Here is a 19,612-nt window from a genome sequence, read left to right on the forward strand (position 1 = left end):
TGGGTTACATGAAGTACAAATACAAAACTATTTAAAGGTCCAGTGTATAATTGAGGTCAAATTGCCTTTTTTAAACAAGTGTACGATCACATGGTTGTATGAATATTTTTAGCAGAATGAGCCTTTTTATTTATGTAAGTAGCTGGGTCAGATTTGTTATAATACTGTCAATATATGATCATAATTCAAATATTATTGCATATTACCTACAGTAATTCCATATTGTGTGCGAATAGACAAATAGACTGTTTACATGCATGTTAAACGTCCGATTTTATGTCATGTAAACATGGTAGTCTGGCTAAAATTGAGCTATTCTTAGTTGGACTAACATACCTGGATAATGTGATTCATAGTCCGATTACTCCTGCGTGTATACGCTTAGTTGGACTTGACATCTCGCCGGCATTCACCGTTTTCTGGGACGTAAAGGTCAATAGGAAACTGATTCAGTATGCCCTAGTTTAGAGAATACAGCGCCACCTACGGAGGCGGAGTCAGATGTACTCTTAGTCAGACTACTGCCTTGGCAGTAGTTCTTCTTCTTTTTTTTTTAAATGAGTGTACAATCACGTTTGTGTGAATTGTTGTTTTTCATGAGCCTTTTATATTTATATTTAACGGCGAGCATTATTTGTTGTTAGAATATCCCACAGTACACAGGCTACACAGTGAATAGGTGAGTTTTCATTTAAAAAAAAATGCATAATGTCTACTCAAGATAACCTTTTTAATTCTGGAAACAGTGACAGAGTTACTCGCATTCACTTCCTGATTGGTTCCTATCAGCCACAGCTTTCTATAAATATACCAGTTAACCAAAAGGCACATTTTTATCTGTAGTCTAGGCCCTAAAGAAGCAAGAGAAGAATAAAGCACATTACTAGACTAAACAAGCAACTTAGACGAGACATTCATTAAATGACCGTGTGTAATTTACATATTTCATATGTTAGTGAAATATGTAAATCACATATTTATATATGTGTCCCAACACAACATTGGCAGGTACACTGATGGAGGCAGTGTTGATTTTAAGCAGCTGTAATCACACATTTTAGTTTTCTAATGACAGAATGTGAAGTGAAAGATTCACCTGTTTAAATCCTGTGAATCTCACACACTGGTTTTTACTGACCCTTATTTTCAGTCCATTGTTTCACTGTCTGACAGCTCTCTCCTCACACTGCTCTTGTTCACTTTGAAGAACAGCAGCAGCAGAAACAGCAACGGCAGAACACAGTTGTTGTTTTTTTTGGCCAAAATAACTCCAAAAAGCCACTGCGTCCCTATCTGCCCTTCCACCGAATACCAGATGGACACGGTTAGTGTCTCGCCGCTGAAGTATAGTGGAGCATTTAGTGTCAATGAAAGCCAGACATTTGCCCTCAGGAGTCGGTATAAAACAAAAACAGAGCTGAAAGGGGAAGTGGTTTGTGTTAACACATTGTTAATTTAAAGTGACAGTCTATAATCTTTGGTGATTTTTGCCTCTGTTTGGTCTCGATGAACAGAAAGAAAGAATGTATTCCTTCATCTGAAAACTATAGTATATTGTTAGTTAATAAAATCTTAATATTATAAGGAAAAAAGTTGTAATCTTTCCAGAATAAAGTCGTAATATGATGAGAATAAAGTTATAAAATTTCCAGAATAAAGTCGTAATATGATGAGAATAAAGTTGTAATATTTCCAGAATAAAGTCGTAATATGATGAGAATAAAGTTGTAATATTTCCAGAATAAAGTCGTAATATGATGAGAATAAAGTTGTAATATTTCCAGAATAAAGTCGTAATATGATGAGAATAAAGTTGTAATATTTCCAGAATAAAGTTGTAATATTTCCAGAATAAAGTTGTAATATTTCCAGAATAAAGTTGTAATATTTCCAGAATAAAGTCGTAATATGATTAGAATAAAGTCATAATCTTTCCAGTATAAAGTTGTAATTTTATCAGGAAAAAAGTTGTACTCTTTGGAGAATAAAGTCGTAAAACTTTTGAGAGTAAAGTCTGAATTGTTTGAGAATAAGTCGGAATATTATATGGAAAAAAGGTTGTAATCTTTCCAGAATAAAGTTGTAATATTATGAGAATAAAGTCGTAATCTTTTGAGAATAAAATCATAATATTATCAGGAAAAAAGTTGGAATCTTTCCAGAATAAAGTTGGAATCTTTTGAGAAAAAAAGTTGTGATATAATCAGGAAAAAGTCGTACTCTGGAGATGAAAGTTGTAATCTTATGAGAATAAAGTCGTAACCTTTCGAGAATAAATTGTAATCTTTCCAGAATAAAGTCGTAATATTATCAAGAAAAAAGTCGAACTCTTTTGAGAATAAAGTCATAATCTTATGAGAATTAACTGGTAATCTTTTGAGAATAAGTCACAATCTTTCGAGAATAAAATTGTGAACTTATGAGAATAAAGTCGTAATCTTTTGAGAATAGGTCGTAATATTATAAGGAAGAACGTCGTAATCTTTCCAAATTAAGGTCATAATATTTTGAGAATAAAATCTGATGGTTTGAATGTAGTAGACATTGTTTATGTTACACACTAGAGCTTTCAGGTCATTTCACTTTTAATGTTCTGATATAATAATTATTATTAAGTATTTTGTTTTACAGCTAGTCTATAATGTGTGTGTGTGTGTGTGTGTGTGTGTATGGGACATTATTTATTGCACTGCACAAACACAGTAACTCCATGAGCCACAGCTGTGGCTGTGAGTCAATTTTACTGTCCCCTCGATACTTGATTTTATAACTTTTTTTTTTATTTTCTGTGTTTGGCTGCAATCGCAGTGCTTTTTTTTTTATGATTTCATTTTGTCAGATTTTTTTTTGTAAGATTTAGTTTTTAATCTCTTCATTTGATTGCGGGGCCTCAACCGTTTCCCCGGTCCTCGGAGTTCTAATCGGAAGTGTGCAGATAAGATAAAGCTTTGGAGACAAAAACATGACATATAGAAAACATCACGTGCCGCACGGTAGCGTCGCATTGATGCGCGCGACACGCGATCACAGTAGAACGGATGGAGCCGCGTTAGAGCCTCCTGTGCTGTGATCAGACAGAATTGCCTTTTTACGTTTCCAATCCTGCTGCATCCTGAAGTGGAGGAATGAGGCGGGAGAAGGCCCCGGGATTGCTTTGCTCGTGATGTGAAGGTCTTTGCACTCACAGATAAACACAGCTGAATGAGATGGGGATAAGAGCCAAGAATAAAATGAATTTTTTAATCTCACTCTGAACATCCGCGTTGAGCAGAGATGAGATGCAAACCGAGCGTCCCTTTGGGGAGAAGGTTATAGATTATAGGATCCTGCTGCTGGTCCACAGGCAATCACTCAGCTGTTTCATATCCTCTTTTAGTTTGTGCTTGATGCGACCATATGCTTTTTTACTCAACCTGGAGAATATATGATGACTATGATCAATGTTTTCTATCCGTGACACCTTTTAAGAAGCGGACCCTTATTTCCCCGCCTCCCCGAGAGTCTTTGATGCTGCACTTGCAGCGCGGCACCGTGTCACTAGGGACTGCATGTGTTTCAGGTTATGGATCCCAGTAGCAAAATGAATTTAAGAGCAGCTGCATCTATATGTGTGTGTGTGTGTGTTAGTGTTGGTATGTGTGCATGTATATATAAAGCATTTTATCTGTAACTGCATCTAAATCCATGCAGTTTTCTTCAGCAGTAAGACAGGGTTTCACATGTTCATGCATTTTCTGAACAGGTTGTTGAAAGCGTTAAGACTTAAAGGGACACTGTGTAGTATGTATGGGTTTATATAACCCAAAATCCACTTTTTTTATACATATTATGTGCTCCTGCATTGTCTAGTCGCTGTACAATAGTTTTTGTTTCATTTTTCGTAGTGTTTCAAAAAGTCATGTAAAATAACATGGTCGCCGGCCGCGGTTGCATAGCCACTGTTAGCAGCGAGACGCCATGTTTCTACCGGAGCCTGTAAGAACAAACGCGAGAGAACAAATCTAGCGTCACTTTACTTGTAGCGGAAGTCCCGCCTCCACTCTCTCCGCTTCGTCTGCTACGGCCGCGGTAGCTCGCCCTCTCCCTCGCCTCACGAACCTCATCTGCTGACACGGAGAAAGACAACGAGGACGACATTTGACCAGCTGAGGATACCGTAGCGCTCAGGGAAGGGAGGGGGGTGAGCAGAGGAGCAGTTCTTTGTTTTAAATCTCAGCCTCTCCTCTAGATGGCACTATAAACTACTTACTTCACCTTTAAATCAGCACATCGCTAGAAATTAGTATGACGGAGTATTAGGGCCAAACTGAAAATGCTTTATTTTAATCTTTACAGAATAAAGGCGTAATCTTATGAGAATAAAGTTGTACATCTTTTGTGAATACATGTGGGAACCTTTGAGAATGAAGTCGAAATTTTATGAGAATAAATCCGTAATCCTATGAGAATAAAGTCGTAATCTTATGAGAATAAAGTTGTTATTTTATGAGAAGGAAGTCATAATCTTATGAAAATAAATGCATAATCGAATTACAAGATTAAGTTGTAATTTTATGAAAATAAAGTTGTAATCTTCTGAGAGTAAAGTCACAATCTTTCGAAAATAAAGTTGTAATTTTTCGAGAATAAGTCTTAATCTTGTAAGAATAAAGTCGTAATTTCCTGGGGAAATGTGGTGCATTTGCTTTTCACAAGTCAACGCGATTGATGACGATGTGATTTATTTATTTTTTCGTTCATTTTTAGTAGAAAAAACATAAGACAGAAGAGATTCTGAATCATCGGTGGTAAACTGAAGAGAGTATTTGCCAAAGCTACATTTAATTTACTCTGACAGTGTTACCTTAAATATCCGTTTTTTTTAACATCCCTACAAAACAATATTGTGTGTTCATCATATCTTCTGTGTGCCGTGTGGCTGACTGTACACATTTTCACTGTGTTTTCATTTAACTGTGCACAGATGGCTCTGATGTAATCTCCTAAATCTGTTATTAATCACACTGTACAGAGAGGAAGGAAACAGACTGAAGTAAAGGTCACGGAGAGGTGGAGTCCGTCCTATTTGTCACACGGCGTTGCCTCTCATGGTACCTGAAGGCAACACATGAGGTTGTCAAAGGCTGAAAAAGCACAGGACGTTTACCTTTGCCACCGGGTTTTTTACCCTTTATATTTTTTTAACAGGCGGACCTTTTACAATTTATAGTAGTGTCAGAGCCAACAGGGACTGTCGTCCTTCCAGTTTATACACAATCTCAATCTCAGCAGGTGTGTCCGGGGATTAAAGAGAGCTGGAGGCGGCCGGATCACAGTTACAGTACACATGGATCAGGTGCAGCTCAGCCCCCGACACGTCAGCATTCAGCCGAGGGCGTCAACTGCACCAAGCAAACAAACGGGGGGGGGGGGGGAGTCTGATCGATCCATGGCTTTAGTTGCACTCAATGGCCCCCGAGTTGTTCAGGGGGAATTGTGTCACGCCGGTGAATGTGAGCCGTCTGTTGATAGGTTTTGCCGACACGCTCGCGCCACGGATTGATTCTTTTCATCGACATCTGATATTGAAATAGATCGCAAAGCAAATTAAATGATACAAATCGCACACAGGACGGAGCGGAATCGGAGGCCCCAAAAAAACGATACGCGTCTTTTTCAATCAGCCAAAGTCAACTTTTGAACAAACACAACGTTGAGCATCTGTTCTTCAAAAACCAGACCAGAGTGCCGTCTGCTAATTGCAGCCAGATTTTAAATGTTCTTTTTAATATTTTATTTCGCGTGGCTGCCAGGAGAAGGAGAAGAAAGCGTCCCTCCGCGGCAGAGACGAAGAGGACGAAGGGCCGCGAAGTCGTGCCTCTTATCAGAAAAAATAAATTGGCAAAAGCAGAGGAACCACTGATAAAAAGTAACATAAAAAAAGACAAGGAGTGCTGTATTTTTCCTCCCCCCAAAAAAAAAAATTAATCACATTAAGGCGCTCTGATTAGCAGGAAACTTACATCAAAATGACATCTGGAGGAACCCAGACAACCTGACTGACTTTTAAATAAATTAGGCACACATGCTTCCTCAACATTATTTATTCATGAGACTGACTTTTCTTTTTTCTCTCTCTGACCTTGATTGTTGGAAGAGCAAGTGCTCCAAAATTAACAGAGTCATTTTAGCCTCCTGATTGTTTTTCTTTTAATTCTCTCATTCAGGTATTTTAAAGGCGCAGCTTGTACATTTCAGTGACTCGTGTGAGTGCAAGTTGCAACAAAAATATCTGACGCTCTCCAGTCTTTCTCTGCGTTGTAAGCAAAGTGCTTGCATGTTTGCATGTGGACAACATTAGTTGTGACTGTTCAGGCATAGCATTAAAGGTGCACAGTGTAAACTGAAGCATTTATTGAAGTAACGTGTTGCAGCTGCACATCTCTCACCTCTTCATCCAACTCACTTTGGGTTCACGAAAAACACCTTTTGGACCTTTTACAAGAGTCGGAAGCAAATTTCTGTTGCTCTAACATGAAATAAACCATGTCATATCCAGTGTTAATATTGTGGCAGTGGCTGTTAATGAATGTGCAGTATATTGGTGCTGATTAGTGTCAAAAATACAGTGAAAACCACAGCCGGTCATCAGCGGTCATCAGATGAGAAGGTCATTCCATTCATGCGTTCTCAGGAATGTGGACAAATGCGTCCTCAAACCAGCTTTGAATATGTTTTTTTGTGATCAGATCTGAAGACCGGTTCTTATAGAGCTGTGCATGTGATGGGATTAACCCAGAACAGATAATTACATCAGGTCTGAAGGGTCCAAATTAAAGTTATTTCAATAAAACCTACTACTTACTGATGGGATAACCCAGGATGAGTAATAATATCCTCTCTGAAGAGTACTGAAGTCTACGAAAACCAAACTGTGTTTATTGTAAAGTGATTATACACTTATACAAACTCACTTATTCACAATTTCTGCCAATGAAACCTCCTAATTTCTTTGTCCTCCTGTTGAATTATGTTCTTTCTGTAATTAGATCCGAGGATGCAGCTTTCACACCTGAGCTTATAGAGCTGTCTGTATATGATGGGATAACCCAGGACAGATAGAGTCATAATATCAGGTCTGAAGGGTTATTGTTAAGTGATGATACACTTATATAATCAAACCTATGGGTAGTATTTATCATTTCTGCCAATAAAACCTCTCAGGAATTACGTTCTCAAACCAGCTTTAAATATTCTGGTGATCCGCATGTGAGGACGCAGCAGTCATACTTGGATTTACAGGGCCGTTGATATGTGACGAGATAAGCCAGGATGAATAATAATAATATCCGCTCTGAAGGGTTCTGAGTCTAACTGCAAAGGGATCGTACACTCATGCGGGTAGAATTTAAAGTAAAGTAACACCAGGCCCGATGACGACTGCAGCAAACTCGCACAGTCATCAGAACTTTCAGCCATGAGCGACGGTTTGAAGATGAACCGATTCGCTGGCGATTGAGATGTAAGCGAGCGGCGCCGCTGGGTTTGTCATCGCAGTCCGCAGTCCGTCCGTGAAACAAAGCCGCGGCGCAGCCCTTGAGTTGAAGTGAAGCCCATTACGGAGGTATAAAAACAATGAAGTGCTTTAAAACATGGATTAATGCGGCGCACTGGAAAACGCTGGGGGCACAAATCATGAATGAGTTTTCTTTGTCTGCAGTAAACACCGCTTGGCTTCATATTTTCATTTAAGAGACAACATAACGGCCTTGATATACGGCTTAATATAAAGCACACACACACGCACTCATGTTTCTCCCATAATACTTCAGCTCCCAGTGTACTGTACTGTACGTCTATACCCTCGCCCTCTATGAACCTGAGTCAGTTTGCTGTATTGATCATTTTCCGAGAAAGAGGAAGTGTTAAATGTGCTTTTCACACATCACTGTAACACTTTTGTCTGTCCATATATGTATGTATATATATATGTATATGCACATGTACATTTATATATGTATATGTGTATATATATATAGAGAGAGTATATATGTGTGTATGTATGTATATATACATTACGCAAACATATATACATATATTATATACAGTATAATGTATATATACACACATACATACATACGTACATACATACATAAAAAAGAGCTTTGATTTAATAATGACATTTTGTACCTGTCTGCTCCCTGTGTTTCGGAGCGAAATGCACGGAAAAAAAAGAAGCTTTCAGTTTCTCTGCTCTCTCTGCTTTGGAATAAACCTCCAAACTGAACTCAAATTATCAACATTTATTTCCCTGGGAGCTTTTTTCCCTCCCGCTCTATCTTCCATTGAACAGTGCCTGTGTTCTGCTGCACTTTATGTGGTCTATTTACTTGAATAATGGTTATATCCCATGTTTTTTTTCTTTATTAACTATGACGTTGTGGGCTGCTGCCTTTCTTGGCCATGGTCACGGATGGGTCTTTTATGTGGTTAAGTAAAGGTTAAATAATAATTAAAAAAAATCGATAATAATAAGTAAGAAATTATACTCTTATTATATCCGTGAGAAACACGGGCGGATATTATGGAATCGGTCTCGCGCGTACGCGTCCACGCCCGCAGATTTTAGCCGTTAACGCGATAACTGGAAAGGCGTTTGAGATTACATTTTCTTATTTTTTTTATGGGTCACATACCCCCTGTAGATGATCCCTATTGATTTTGAGCTGTCTACCATTATTATTAATTAGTTAATTAATTAATTAATGATATAAAAAACATATTTTCGCCTGTATCTTCCAAGTATTGCAGGCATCGGCTTCAAATTTTGCATGGGCATCACATACCACCTGAGAATTATCCCTATCTTTGTAGCTTTATTATTAATTAGCAAATTAATTAATTTATTATGCTAAAAACACATTTTCGGCTTTATTTTCCAGACTGATGGAGATATTGCCTTCAAATGTTGTACAATGATTCATGTAACAACTATCTACAAGTACAATCATTATTACTTTGACTATGATTGGTAATAGTTACATAATAAGTTAACTGGTTAACTTATTAGTGAACACAGAAAAAATAGTTAAGGCATTTATTCTTATTATTATATTCTTTATTATTGAGCTCATTTGGACACATTGAGGATATCATGGGTTTATTTAGCACTTATTCATAATATTTATTACATTATAATATACATTTATTAATTATCATATAAAAAATAGTTAAGCCTCCATTTCTTTATTAATGCATTGAATGGAAAGTTTGAACATATTGTATGATTTTTCATGACATTTGGACACTTTGAAGATATGGCAGGTGTGGTTAGCATTTTAATATTCATAATATTTAACAAGGTATAATAGGTTAACTAGTTTTATTAAAAACTAGAGAGAAATGTATGAGTTCAGGTATTCTGTGTTCAATGTCGAGTTTATATGGATACTTTGAAAATGTATAAAGTGTAGTCAGCATTATGTCATAATATTATATAGTTATTTTGTTGAATTTATTAATAATTAATTAAAGCAGTTAGTGGCAAGTGCGAGTGCGTATACTTTGGGTATATTGGAAAGTTGAGGATTGGACAAGTTCGCGGATATACCCCTTGCTGTCGGCCCCCGACAGCGTAGGCTAGTTCTAATGTGAAAATGGACTGTAACTGAACCACCTGTGTTTTTAATTGAGTATTGAGTATTCATTTATGTTTCTTTTGTTTACTGACAACATAAACTACACAGATTATTGTTTTTATTCATATTTATATTTCTCTTTGGTAAACGTGGCACTGCATTGTTTCCTTCCTATTATTTTATTATTCTTTTTGTATTATTTATTTGTTTTTTTATTCTGCTCTCCTTTTTGCAAGGACCAGAACATATTCCACATACTGCGTGAGCTTCACCTGACACTAAACTGGATTCTGATTCGTTAACAAACTATTTTTTTCCCCCCTCTCCGTTCACAGCTACACCCTCCGTGTGGTCGGCAACGGGATCAAAGCTCAGAGCGCCAACCCCGAGGTCAAAGTGAAGGAGGCCGACCCTGTGATCAACCAGATTATTGACAAACTCAAACACGTCAATCAGGTGCGACCCGTTCTCTGTCTCCCGTGATAATCTGTGTCTGTGTCTTCACGTCGTTCACATGAGAGCTCACGAAGCCTCTTGCACTTTTACCTTTAATCGTCCTTGATGAAATTCATTCATTCATATCAACTTTCATATCTCGTGTGAATACTGGCAAATAGAAATCTGGCCTTGAATTGAAAAACTGCGTCCGTGCAGGCATCTAGGAACCAAATCAATCACAACACACTTATAAACCCATCTAATCTCGATTGTTGCGTTTTCATATTTACAGAATTCTTCCTCTGCTCTTTGTCAAAATCAATGCAGCGTTTTTTTTTTTAGTTTTTTGTTGTTTTTTTTAATCCGTCCGTCTGCTTTGACGCACTTTTGTGCTGCTGTGGCACCTTTCGCTGCTGTTTATCTCTCAAGGATGATGAGATTAGGGCAGTTTACGGGAGCACTTTCTCTGCTGGAGTTTCGGGAACAGCTGCTGATGCTGATGCTGATGCTGATGCTGCTTCATCCGTGTCTGCGCTGTTTCACTGCAGCAGCAGCAGCAGCAGCAGCAGCAGCAGCAGCAGCAGCAGCAGCAGCAGCAGCAGCAGCAGCAGCAGCAGCTTTGTGTCTCTGTCGCTTTGGTTTCCCAAGTGAAGGCCGGGTCATCTCTCTTGACCTCGCGCTGACACCCCCCTCCCTGACTAATTCACACCATCTGTGGGATGTCAGAACACATAAATCTATATCATAACCATCTGCCTCATTGACATTCACTGTGAATATGACTCTCTCTCTGTGTGTGTGTGTGTGCGTTTGCATCTTGAAACAACACACATTTTTTACATCACAATCCATAATCTAAATATACATATTTTAGCATTTCTGAGGTGTTGCCCCGCCCACTTTCATCAATTTCCCCAGCAGCAGGTTTCGTGTTAGTGCATGTGAATGGGTACACGTGTGTATATATTTTGGGGTAGATTTTGAAGATTTGGAAAGAAATCCCGTGCTGTCAGGTAAAGTTGGGGCCGAAAAAACAACTGTATTCCAGGGTCAATTACCCTGTAGAAACTTTATGTGAATAAAAGTAAAGTCAATATGACAGAATGTGAAGAAGCTATTTTTAAACACTGTTAAAACAATGTTTTGATAATGAGTAGCAGTGCATCCACCGTTCCAGAGGGGGGAGCTGCGCTTCTGAGAGCGGGTGTGCTGATTATGTCACTTCCGGGTACTGGCCAATCACAAGACAGTTGGGAAGGCTCTACGCTGGCTGGCCAATCACAACACACTCTGTCTTCTGGGGGTGAGATTTATGTCTGAAATATTGCGGCTGGGGAACAGCGTCAGAAACGAGGATTTCTATCGGCAGCAGGACCACTTCATGTGAGCTTTAATATGAACATATTCATAGCCAGGATGGCAGCGAAACATTCAAATAATACAAACAATCCCATTAGATTTTAGTCGACTAAAGTATGATTATATTAAGTTGACTTAAACTAAATCAAGCTTTGCTGAGGGAGATTGAGAGTGAACAGCAAACAAAAGCATGATCTCCTTGAGGAGTTTATTACAACAACTTTGGTTCTTAGAGCTTCATCAGGCTGATGGATTATTGGTAGTGAGAGTCTCAATTAACTGACCGTGCTCGTCAATAATATGAGAAGATTAAAAATACAGAATATTGTTATACAAAATACATCACTTTCAGGAACTTTCTATTAATCACATACAACTCATAAAACTCTAAAATCAAAGTTACAAATATCAGTATTTTGACAATATCAATGATATATGTGCTGACAGAACAAATCATCATAAGGGAACTTTCACACAAATATTGCACACATACTATATTCTAAATCAGGGGTCTTAAACCTATGAGCTTCAAGTCTGGTAAGGAGGGGCCAGTGAGGTGAAGAAAAGCCGATATTTTACATAATTTCAAAATAAAAGTCAGTAAAGATACATAATTCACAGTAAAAAGATGTGTATGAAGCAAAATTTATAAATAATCATAAACAAACATTTAATTGAATCTATTGGAGGGCCGCAAGTTTGACACCTCTGTTTTAACGTGTGCATAAACAAAACTTTATTTCTGTTCCACAGGTAAAATCACAAAGCGCTTTCACAGTAAGACACCTAGGCCTGTCACGATATTCAATAAATCAATTAATCGCACGATAATTAAAATTAGCTCGATCATTTTTCTGGCCGCGATAAATGCCATTTGCATGCTTTTTTGTTTCCCCCGTCACTCTCTCTCTCCCTCTCTCTCTCGGGTCCTAAAGTGTGTGAAATTTGATGTAGTATGCATACCAGGTGACTAGGTGGTGCTGTGAAGCACTGCCATACAACAACACCAGGAGCGCGCGCATGTGCTGAAACGTCCTTCTACTTCTCTCTAGTAGCGCCGAGTAGCCCACAGTCGAAAAACCCCAACATTAACTCGGCGTAATTGCTGAAGTGACTCCTGGATCAGTATCAGAGCAGCTAAGGCGACTTGAATGTGCAACTGATGGATTCTAATCCACATGTTTGTTGTTGTTTGTCTGTACTGCACATGGATCTGACGTCAGTGTACAGGAGGATAGCCAGCGTGACGACGCTGAAGTTGGCACCACATTCTTCCCCGGTTCTCTTTAGAGAACCTGAGGCGAATGTGATGCCAACTTCAGAGTCGTGCCAGTGTGAGCAGCTCAGAAAACACTTCTGCGTTTTCAACCCTTTAGACGAGAACGCGACAGCGGATCGTTTTTAAGATTTCCACTCTGGAGGGTGGGTTCATTTTTTTGCGTTTTTAAGCCCCAAAAACGCTGTCGCCGTCTAAACGAAAGGCACATCTGATAAAATATTTTGTCGGTTTCACCCGGGAGCGTTGCCGTGTAAAGCCAGAGTAACGATGAGTGAACCCTCATGTCAGTCACTTGTCAGTCGCATGGTGTGTGGGGAGGCGGGACTCCTGGTGTAGCCTACCACAGCAGAGTGCAGCTAACCCATTTTATTTATTGCTTTTGCTTGTTTGTTAATTTAACGTGTTCTCGTGTTAAATATTCTTTAAAAATAAAAGTTAATTTCTCTTTGAAAAGGTGTACCTGCATTATTATACCATTATCATTGTATTAGATGAAAATTATCTCAGAACAACAATATTATCGATTATCGCAATAATTTCTGAGACAATTTATCGTCCAGCAAATTTGTTATCGTGACAGGCCTAAAGACACCTCACACTTCAGCTGAGAATCAATTCAGATGCAGAGACGAGGCTCGAGTGTCACCTCTGGTTTGTACATCGAGATTTAGACGCCGAAAACCTGAAGCGATCGCCGCGAAGAATGCGTGGTTAAAAGATCACAGCGACATTGTTACGCGTTTGTCTTTTTGCTTCTTGTGTTGAGTGCGATCTGAGATGACAATGTTTTTGAAATGCAGCTCCGTCCTTTGATACCTGGGCCAAAGAAGTAGATCAAACTGGTCTTTGTTTACGCCGGAGAAAAAAAAAGCTTTGAACCTCCGTAATCCAGACAAATCTCCTGAAGCAGTTTGCTGATGGAGATGACGCACAAAGACTGGCAAGTTTTTAACCCTTGGAACACAGCATTTTCAAGTTTAAACTTACAGTTTATACAGAGGTTATAAGAATGTGCAATATAGAGTGTCTTATATCCTTTTTTAAAATCACAATCTAGGCAATCTGATGAAAAAATGAGTATTAAGTCCTCAAAATGTTTCAAATCTGATTTAATTTGTGAAATTTGGAAACAGGTCACAGTTCAAAGTTCACTTGGCTCGTTTTTATGAACAAAAAGAAAAGAAAAACTATCTATTTTTATGATTTCTTCTGATTATTAATCGATTATTAAATTAATCGTCAACTATTTTGATCATCGATTAATCGATTTGAAGCTTTTTTCATGAGAAAAACACGATTTCTGATTGTTTCAGCTTCTTAAATGTGAATATTTTCTTCGTTTCTTTGCTCCACATAACAAAGAAATCATGAAATCTGAATCATTTTGGTTTGTGGACAAAAACAAGACATTTGAGAACATCGTCATTTCCAGGTTTGACAAACACTGATCAACGTTTTTTTTTTTTTTTTTTTACATTTTCTGACATTTTATGGACCAAACGATTCATCGAGAAAACATTCGACAGATTCATCGATTACAAAAAATAATCGTTAGTTGCAGCTCTAAGTTATTGCTACTTTATATCACGACTAAAAATGCGACACACAATTAATCATAACCCCCCAAAAGTGCTTTAGATTTTATCCGTGCATGAGTTGATTCTGTGAGGCTGCAGCAGCGTCGGTCATCTCAGCAGCTTCCATGTTTCGGTTACTTAGCAACGACAGAAGCACTTTTTTTTATTATTATTAATTGTGTGCAAACGGTGCCTGATTCTTTCTTGAATGACAGGATAAATCCATAACTAGAAATAATAATAAATAAAGTAAGCGACATTGTAGCCCGTTCTTTTTTCCTTGCGCGTGTTAATGCTGTGGAATAATGCACTGTCAACATCGGCACACAGAGACTGCTAATCTCTCTCTCTCTCTCTCTAAAATCATATAAATTCTCGACCTGGTTGATAATCCAAATATAATTCGCTCTGACAAATAGGATTATAAACACGATCATGAAACAGAAAAACTCCAGAGAATACCCAACAAAAGATGGTGCTAATTAATCTCCGTTTAAAGTGAAATAAATAACGACATATCAATGCTAAGTATTATATACTGTACATGTGTATACGGAACATAATGTGGTGCAGTCAGACACAAATTGCACATTATTGAGTGTGCGAATGCGTGATTAATGATCAAAAACAAACAATATTTATGATATTACAACACTTTATGAATTGATCAACCACAAAAATGAACCCCAAAAATACACAAATTAAAAAATCTATTAAATTATTCAAAAATATTTTATTTTATTTGTTTGAAAATACGCCTTTTTTTGTTCACGATGGTCGGAATTTTCGCTTGCTGCTATGTCAAATATATTAAGACCTACAGTTATATAAGTGATAAGTGATATCAACAAATGTATGGTTTTAAATCGAATGTTAAATAAGAATTGCCTTTTCATTAAAAGGATTCTTGTTTTTTCCATGGTCTATTTGTGTGTTGCATATCTGACATAGAAGATTGTTTTTGGGGTGCGTAAGAACAATAACATTGACAATAAATCACTGGTATGTTGCTATTCAAAAATGTTTCAAGGTTGGCCGGCCTACAGCAGACGGCTTTCTGAGTCCCGTCCATGGTCAACAAACACAAAAGAGTCGGACACTATACAACAGGGATAATCAACTTAAATTCTAATCGGTCCACTTTGTGAATTTTTCCTCAAGCAAAGGTTCGGAACATCATAATGTCTAACTTGCGTTATTATTTAGTAGTGTGATATATACTGAAGTAGCCTAGTAGTCTGCATGTAATCAACAACTGACTGTCAGATCAAATACAGAAAGAAGAATTCAAAAACATTTCGACAACATTTATTGTCACTTTTATACAATTATAAAGATGTAACAATGAACATATGTAATGATCTTCTCTCTTAAAGGAAAAGAAACTCTGAGAGTGCTTCTTTTCTGTGACTTAAGTTCAGATTTGAGTGGGTGTGTTTGGTCTCATAGTGGCGTTTCCCGTTGCCACTTTTAACAAGTGCCACTGTCTCTGAACATATGAGACAGACTGGTTTTGTGCTTCCAGGATGAAGATTGAACATGAATGAGTCTGTCCATTCTGGGTTGATATTTTCGCTGTCCACTTTTCTCTTCTTAGAGAGCACCATGTTAATTATTTTTCTCTGGCACACTCTTCTATACCTGTATCGCTCACTCGTCTCTGTCTTCTCTCGCTGTAAACGCACTTTTCTCTGTGTCTTCTCTCGCTGTGAACTCTCTTTTCTCCGTTTTCTCTCGCTGTAAACTCTCTTTTCTCTCTGTCTTCTCTCGCTGTAAACTCTCTTTTCTCTCCGTCTTCTCTCTTTTCTCTCTGTCTTCTCTCGTTGTAAACTCTGTTTTCTCTCCGTCTTCTCTCGCTGTAAACTCTCTTTTCTCTCCGTCTTCTCTCTTTTCTCTCTGTCTTCTCTCGTTGTAAACTCTCTTTTCTCTCTGTCTTCTCTCGCTGTAAACTCTCTTTTCTCTCCGTCTTCTCTCTTTTCTCTCTGTCTTCTCTCGCTGTAAACTCTCTTTTCCCTTCTCTCGCTGTAAACTCTCTTTCTTCTCTCGCTGTGAACTCTCTTTTCTCTCCGTCTTCTCTCTTTTCTCTCTGCCTTCTCTCGTTGTAAACTCTCTTTTCTCTCTGTCTTCTCTTGCTGTAAACTCTCTTTTCTCTCCGTCTTTTCTCTTTTCTCTCCATCTTCTCTCGCTGTAAACTCTCTTTTCTCTCCGTCTTCTCTCACTGTAAACTCTCTTTTCTCTCTGTCTTCTCTCTTTTCTCTCTGTCTTCTCTCGCTGTAAACTCTCTTTTCTCTCCGTCTTTTCTCTTTTCTCTCTGTCTTCTCTCGCTGTAAACTCTCTTTTCTCTCCGTCTTCTCTCACTGTAAACTCTCTTTTCTCTCCGTCTTCTCTCTTTTCTCTCTGTCTTCTCTTGCTGTAAACTCTCTCTTCTCTCCGTCTTCTCTCGCTGTAAACTCTCTTTTCTCTCCGTCTTCTCTCTTTTCTCTCTGTCTTCTCTCGTTGTAAACTCTCTTTTCTCTCTGTCATCTCTTGCTGTAAACTCTCTTCTCTCTCCGTCTTCTCTCGCTGTGTCGCTCACTCGTCTCTTCACCGCCTTCATCTGTCCCTATTCAGGGTCGCAATATTTAGCGGGATGCACAGATTTGATTGGCTTTTAGTGGCGCCACGTGGGATGGCTGAAGTCGAACGCAATTGCTCAGTGGTTTCCAGATTCGCTCAACCAGTACCGTAAAGTCTAGAGAAGCTGAGCCGGTCAAAATAGAAGCACCTCGTCAACATTTAAAATACTTAAATAATTTATTCACTGTAGGTCCAGGTGCATACAGGACGGCGTCTGGGTCCGGACTCGGACCGCGGTCCGCCTGTTCCTGACCTCTGCTACACAATATCAAACACAAATCTAATTCCATACCATTAGTGGAGCGTAAACTGAAGCCACGTGTCGGATTGTGAATGTGTAAAGTAAATGAGTCCTTGTAACCTGTCATGATTCATTACTTCTGATAAAGACGGATCTCACATCATCATTCACAATGATAGCGACCGCTCATCATAATCACATTACATTTTTACATCTATTTTTTTTTGGCAGGAAGCTCTCTGAGGCGTCTGCCACACAGATTCTTGGAGACCTTGGTACTCAAATCACGTCTCCGGCTCAGCTTTAGGGTTTTTCTTTTCCATTTACTTTTGCTTTTAAGTGTGAATGCAGCCAATTTAAAATCTTGTCCAGAAGTGATTGGTTGAAGTGTGATGGTTCCCTTCACGAGTGCCCCAAAAAAAAAAAAGCAGTTTTCTGACAGGACTCCACCAGCAGGGCCGAGCTCCCATGAACACTAATGTCTGTCCGTGACAGATCGGCTGATGGAGTGATTACACAATTCCTCAGCCGACTTTCTGTGCCGCTGAGCGACCGGTCGGTCGGGTGTGGGAGTTTCTCCGGTGGGATGTTGCTTTTGCAAAAATAAATTGGTATGAACTGTTGGATTCTATTATCAGAGACACGGTAGATTTATTCAGAAGGAAAACATTTTTACATAGATTTAAACAAATTGTCAAAAGATGCGTGAAAGAAAAAGCTTAAGAAGAATAAAAGTGTTAAAATCTCAAAATCCTCAAAATTAAATATTTGAAACCTGTGACCAGGGCTGCAACTAACAGTTATTGTCATAATTCTTTGTTATATGGAGCAAAGAAAGCAGACGTATTCACATTTAAGAAGCTGGAAATTTTCATTTTAATCATTAATTTAATTTAGTTATTGAAAAAAAAAAACACTGTAGAATAGTTGAATGAATAATTGTTGCAGCATTAACTGAGACCATTAACTCCTCAGAAAAATGTTTAATGACGTTATATATCAAGTAGTAGAAGTAGAAGCAAAAAGCAACCAGCGTAGTCGCCCCCTGGTGGCTATTCAATATAGTCTTACGTCCGGGTTGGCTTCAAGCAGCAAATTGAAAAACTTAATCTAGTTATTTAATATATAAAAAAAATATTTAACCATCAAGAAAGATAAGAGAAGTAAAAAATAAATACACAATTAAATATTCAAATTTAAATTCATCACATTTCATGATCAAAAAACTTAAATGAAAATAATGTAGTTATATAGTACAGATAAATGATTAAAAATACTTGGATTTCAGATTTATTTAGTAAGTCTAGATTAAAAAAGGGAGTGTTTATAGTACTGCATTTGCACTGGTCAAAAAAATTGATTGATTGAATTGTGAATTTAAATGGGTTTTTAACAATTTTCCCTTAACCATAAATATTTGTAACAATCCTTAAAATTTGAAATGAGATGCAAAATTGGAACATCATCACTGATTATGGGAAAAAAAAAATGTTTGTTCTTTGTTTAAAATTTTGTGTTTCCAATATCCGTGACATCACGTTTGTGATGCAGACGTTTTAGCAACTTCACTCGCTGTTGAGCACCTTTTGTGACAAAAGCCGTGTCTCCATCAAGTGGAACGGTCCAGTTTGGTTCAGTGCGGTACATGTTTTTTTTCGCGTTTCCATCAGGAATAGTACCAAAAAGACCAGCCCCAACTATGGAGCAAAATGGCACAGTATTGTCATGGTGGAGCAAGAGCGGCTCCGCCCACGTGATTCAGCTGATTAAAGAAACGCCCGCCGCCTGCTCTCGTAAAAAGAGCTGCTGGACATTCTCCTTTGTAGTCTGTTGTCATGAAAGTATCAGGTGAGCACCTGAAAGTATCAGGTGAGCACCTGAAAGTATCAGGTGAGCACATGAAAGTATCAGGTGAGCACCTGATCGTATCAGGTGAGCACCTGAAAGTATCAGGTGAGCACCTGAAAGTATCAGGTGAGCACATGATCGTATCAGGTGAGCACCTGAAAGTATCAGGTGAGCACCTGAAAGTATCAGGTGAGCACATGAAAGTATCAGGTGAGCACCTGATCGTATCAGGTGAGCACCTGAAAGTATCAGGTGAGCACATGATCGTATCAGGTGAGCACATGATCGTATCAGGTGAGCACCTGAAAGTATCAGGTGAGCACCTGAAAGCATCAGGTGAGCACATGAAAGTTTCAGGTGAGCACCTGATCGTATCAGGTGAGCACCTGAAAGTATCAGGTGAGCACCCAAACATTTTTTTTTTTCCATGTCCCTTTAGGGGCTCCGTAGGTGCCTCTTCCTTTAGAGGGTTTTATTTTTCAAAAGCACTCGATGACAAGTACAGTATTGTGACATTTGGAGGAAAAACCTGCCAGCAAAGTTGCTCTTTCCCTCCACAGGCTCTCCTCTCTATGCACAACGCTGATCATTCAGCCTTGTACTGGCTTCTGTCTTGTTGTGAAGTGGAAAGCCCTCA

At 38.5% G+C, this 19,612-nt stretch overlaps 1 protein-coding gene across 1 annotated transcript in view; it reads left to right on the top strand.

Moving 5' to 3' along the window:
- Nucleotides 1–19,612, top strand: part of gpc5a (glypican 5a) — a gene marked incomplete at both ends in the record, with an annotated part of 180,721 nt that overhangs the window by 75,086 nt on the left and 86,023 nt on the right. Inside the window, one exon of the mRNA XM_083900499.1 lies at nt 9,953–10,073. Within this exon, the coding sequence (XP_083756625.1) occupies nt 9,953–10,073 (121 nt within the window). The remainder of the gene's footprint in view (nt 1–9,952; nt 10,074–19,612) is intronic.

The sequence above is a fragment of the Microchirus variegatus genome, assembly GCF_963457635.1.
Source record: "Microchirus variegatus genome assembly, chromosome: 14".
In the NCBI taxonomy this organism is placed as follows: domain Eukaryota; kingdom Metazoa; phylum Chordata; class Actinopteri; order Pleuronectiformes; family Soleidae; genus Microchirus; species Microchirus variegatus.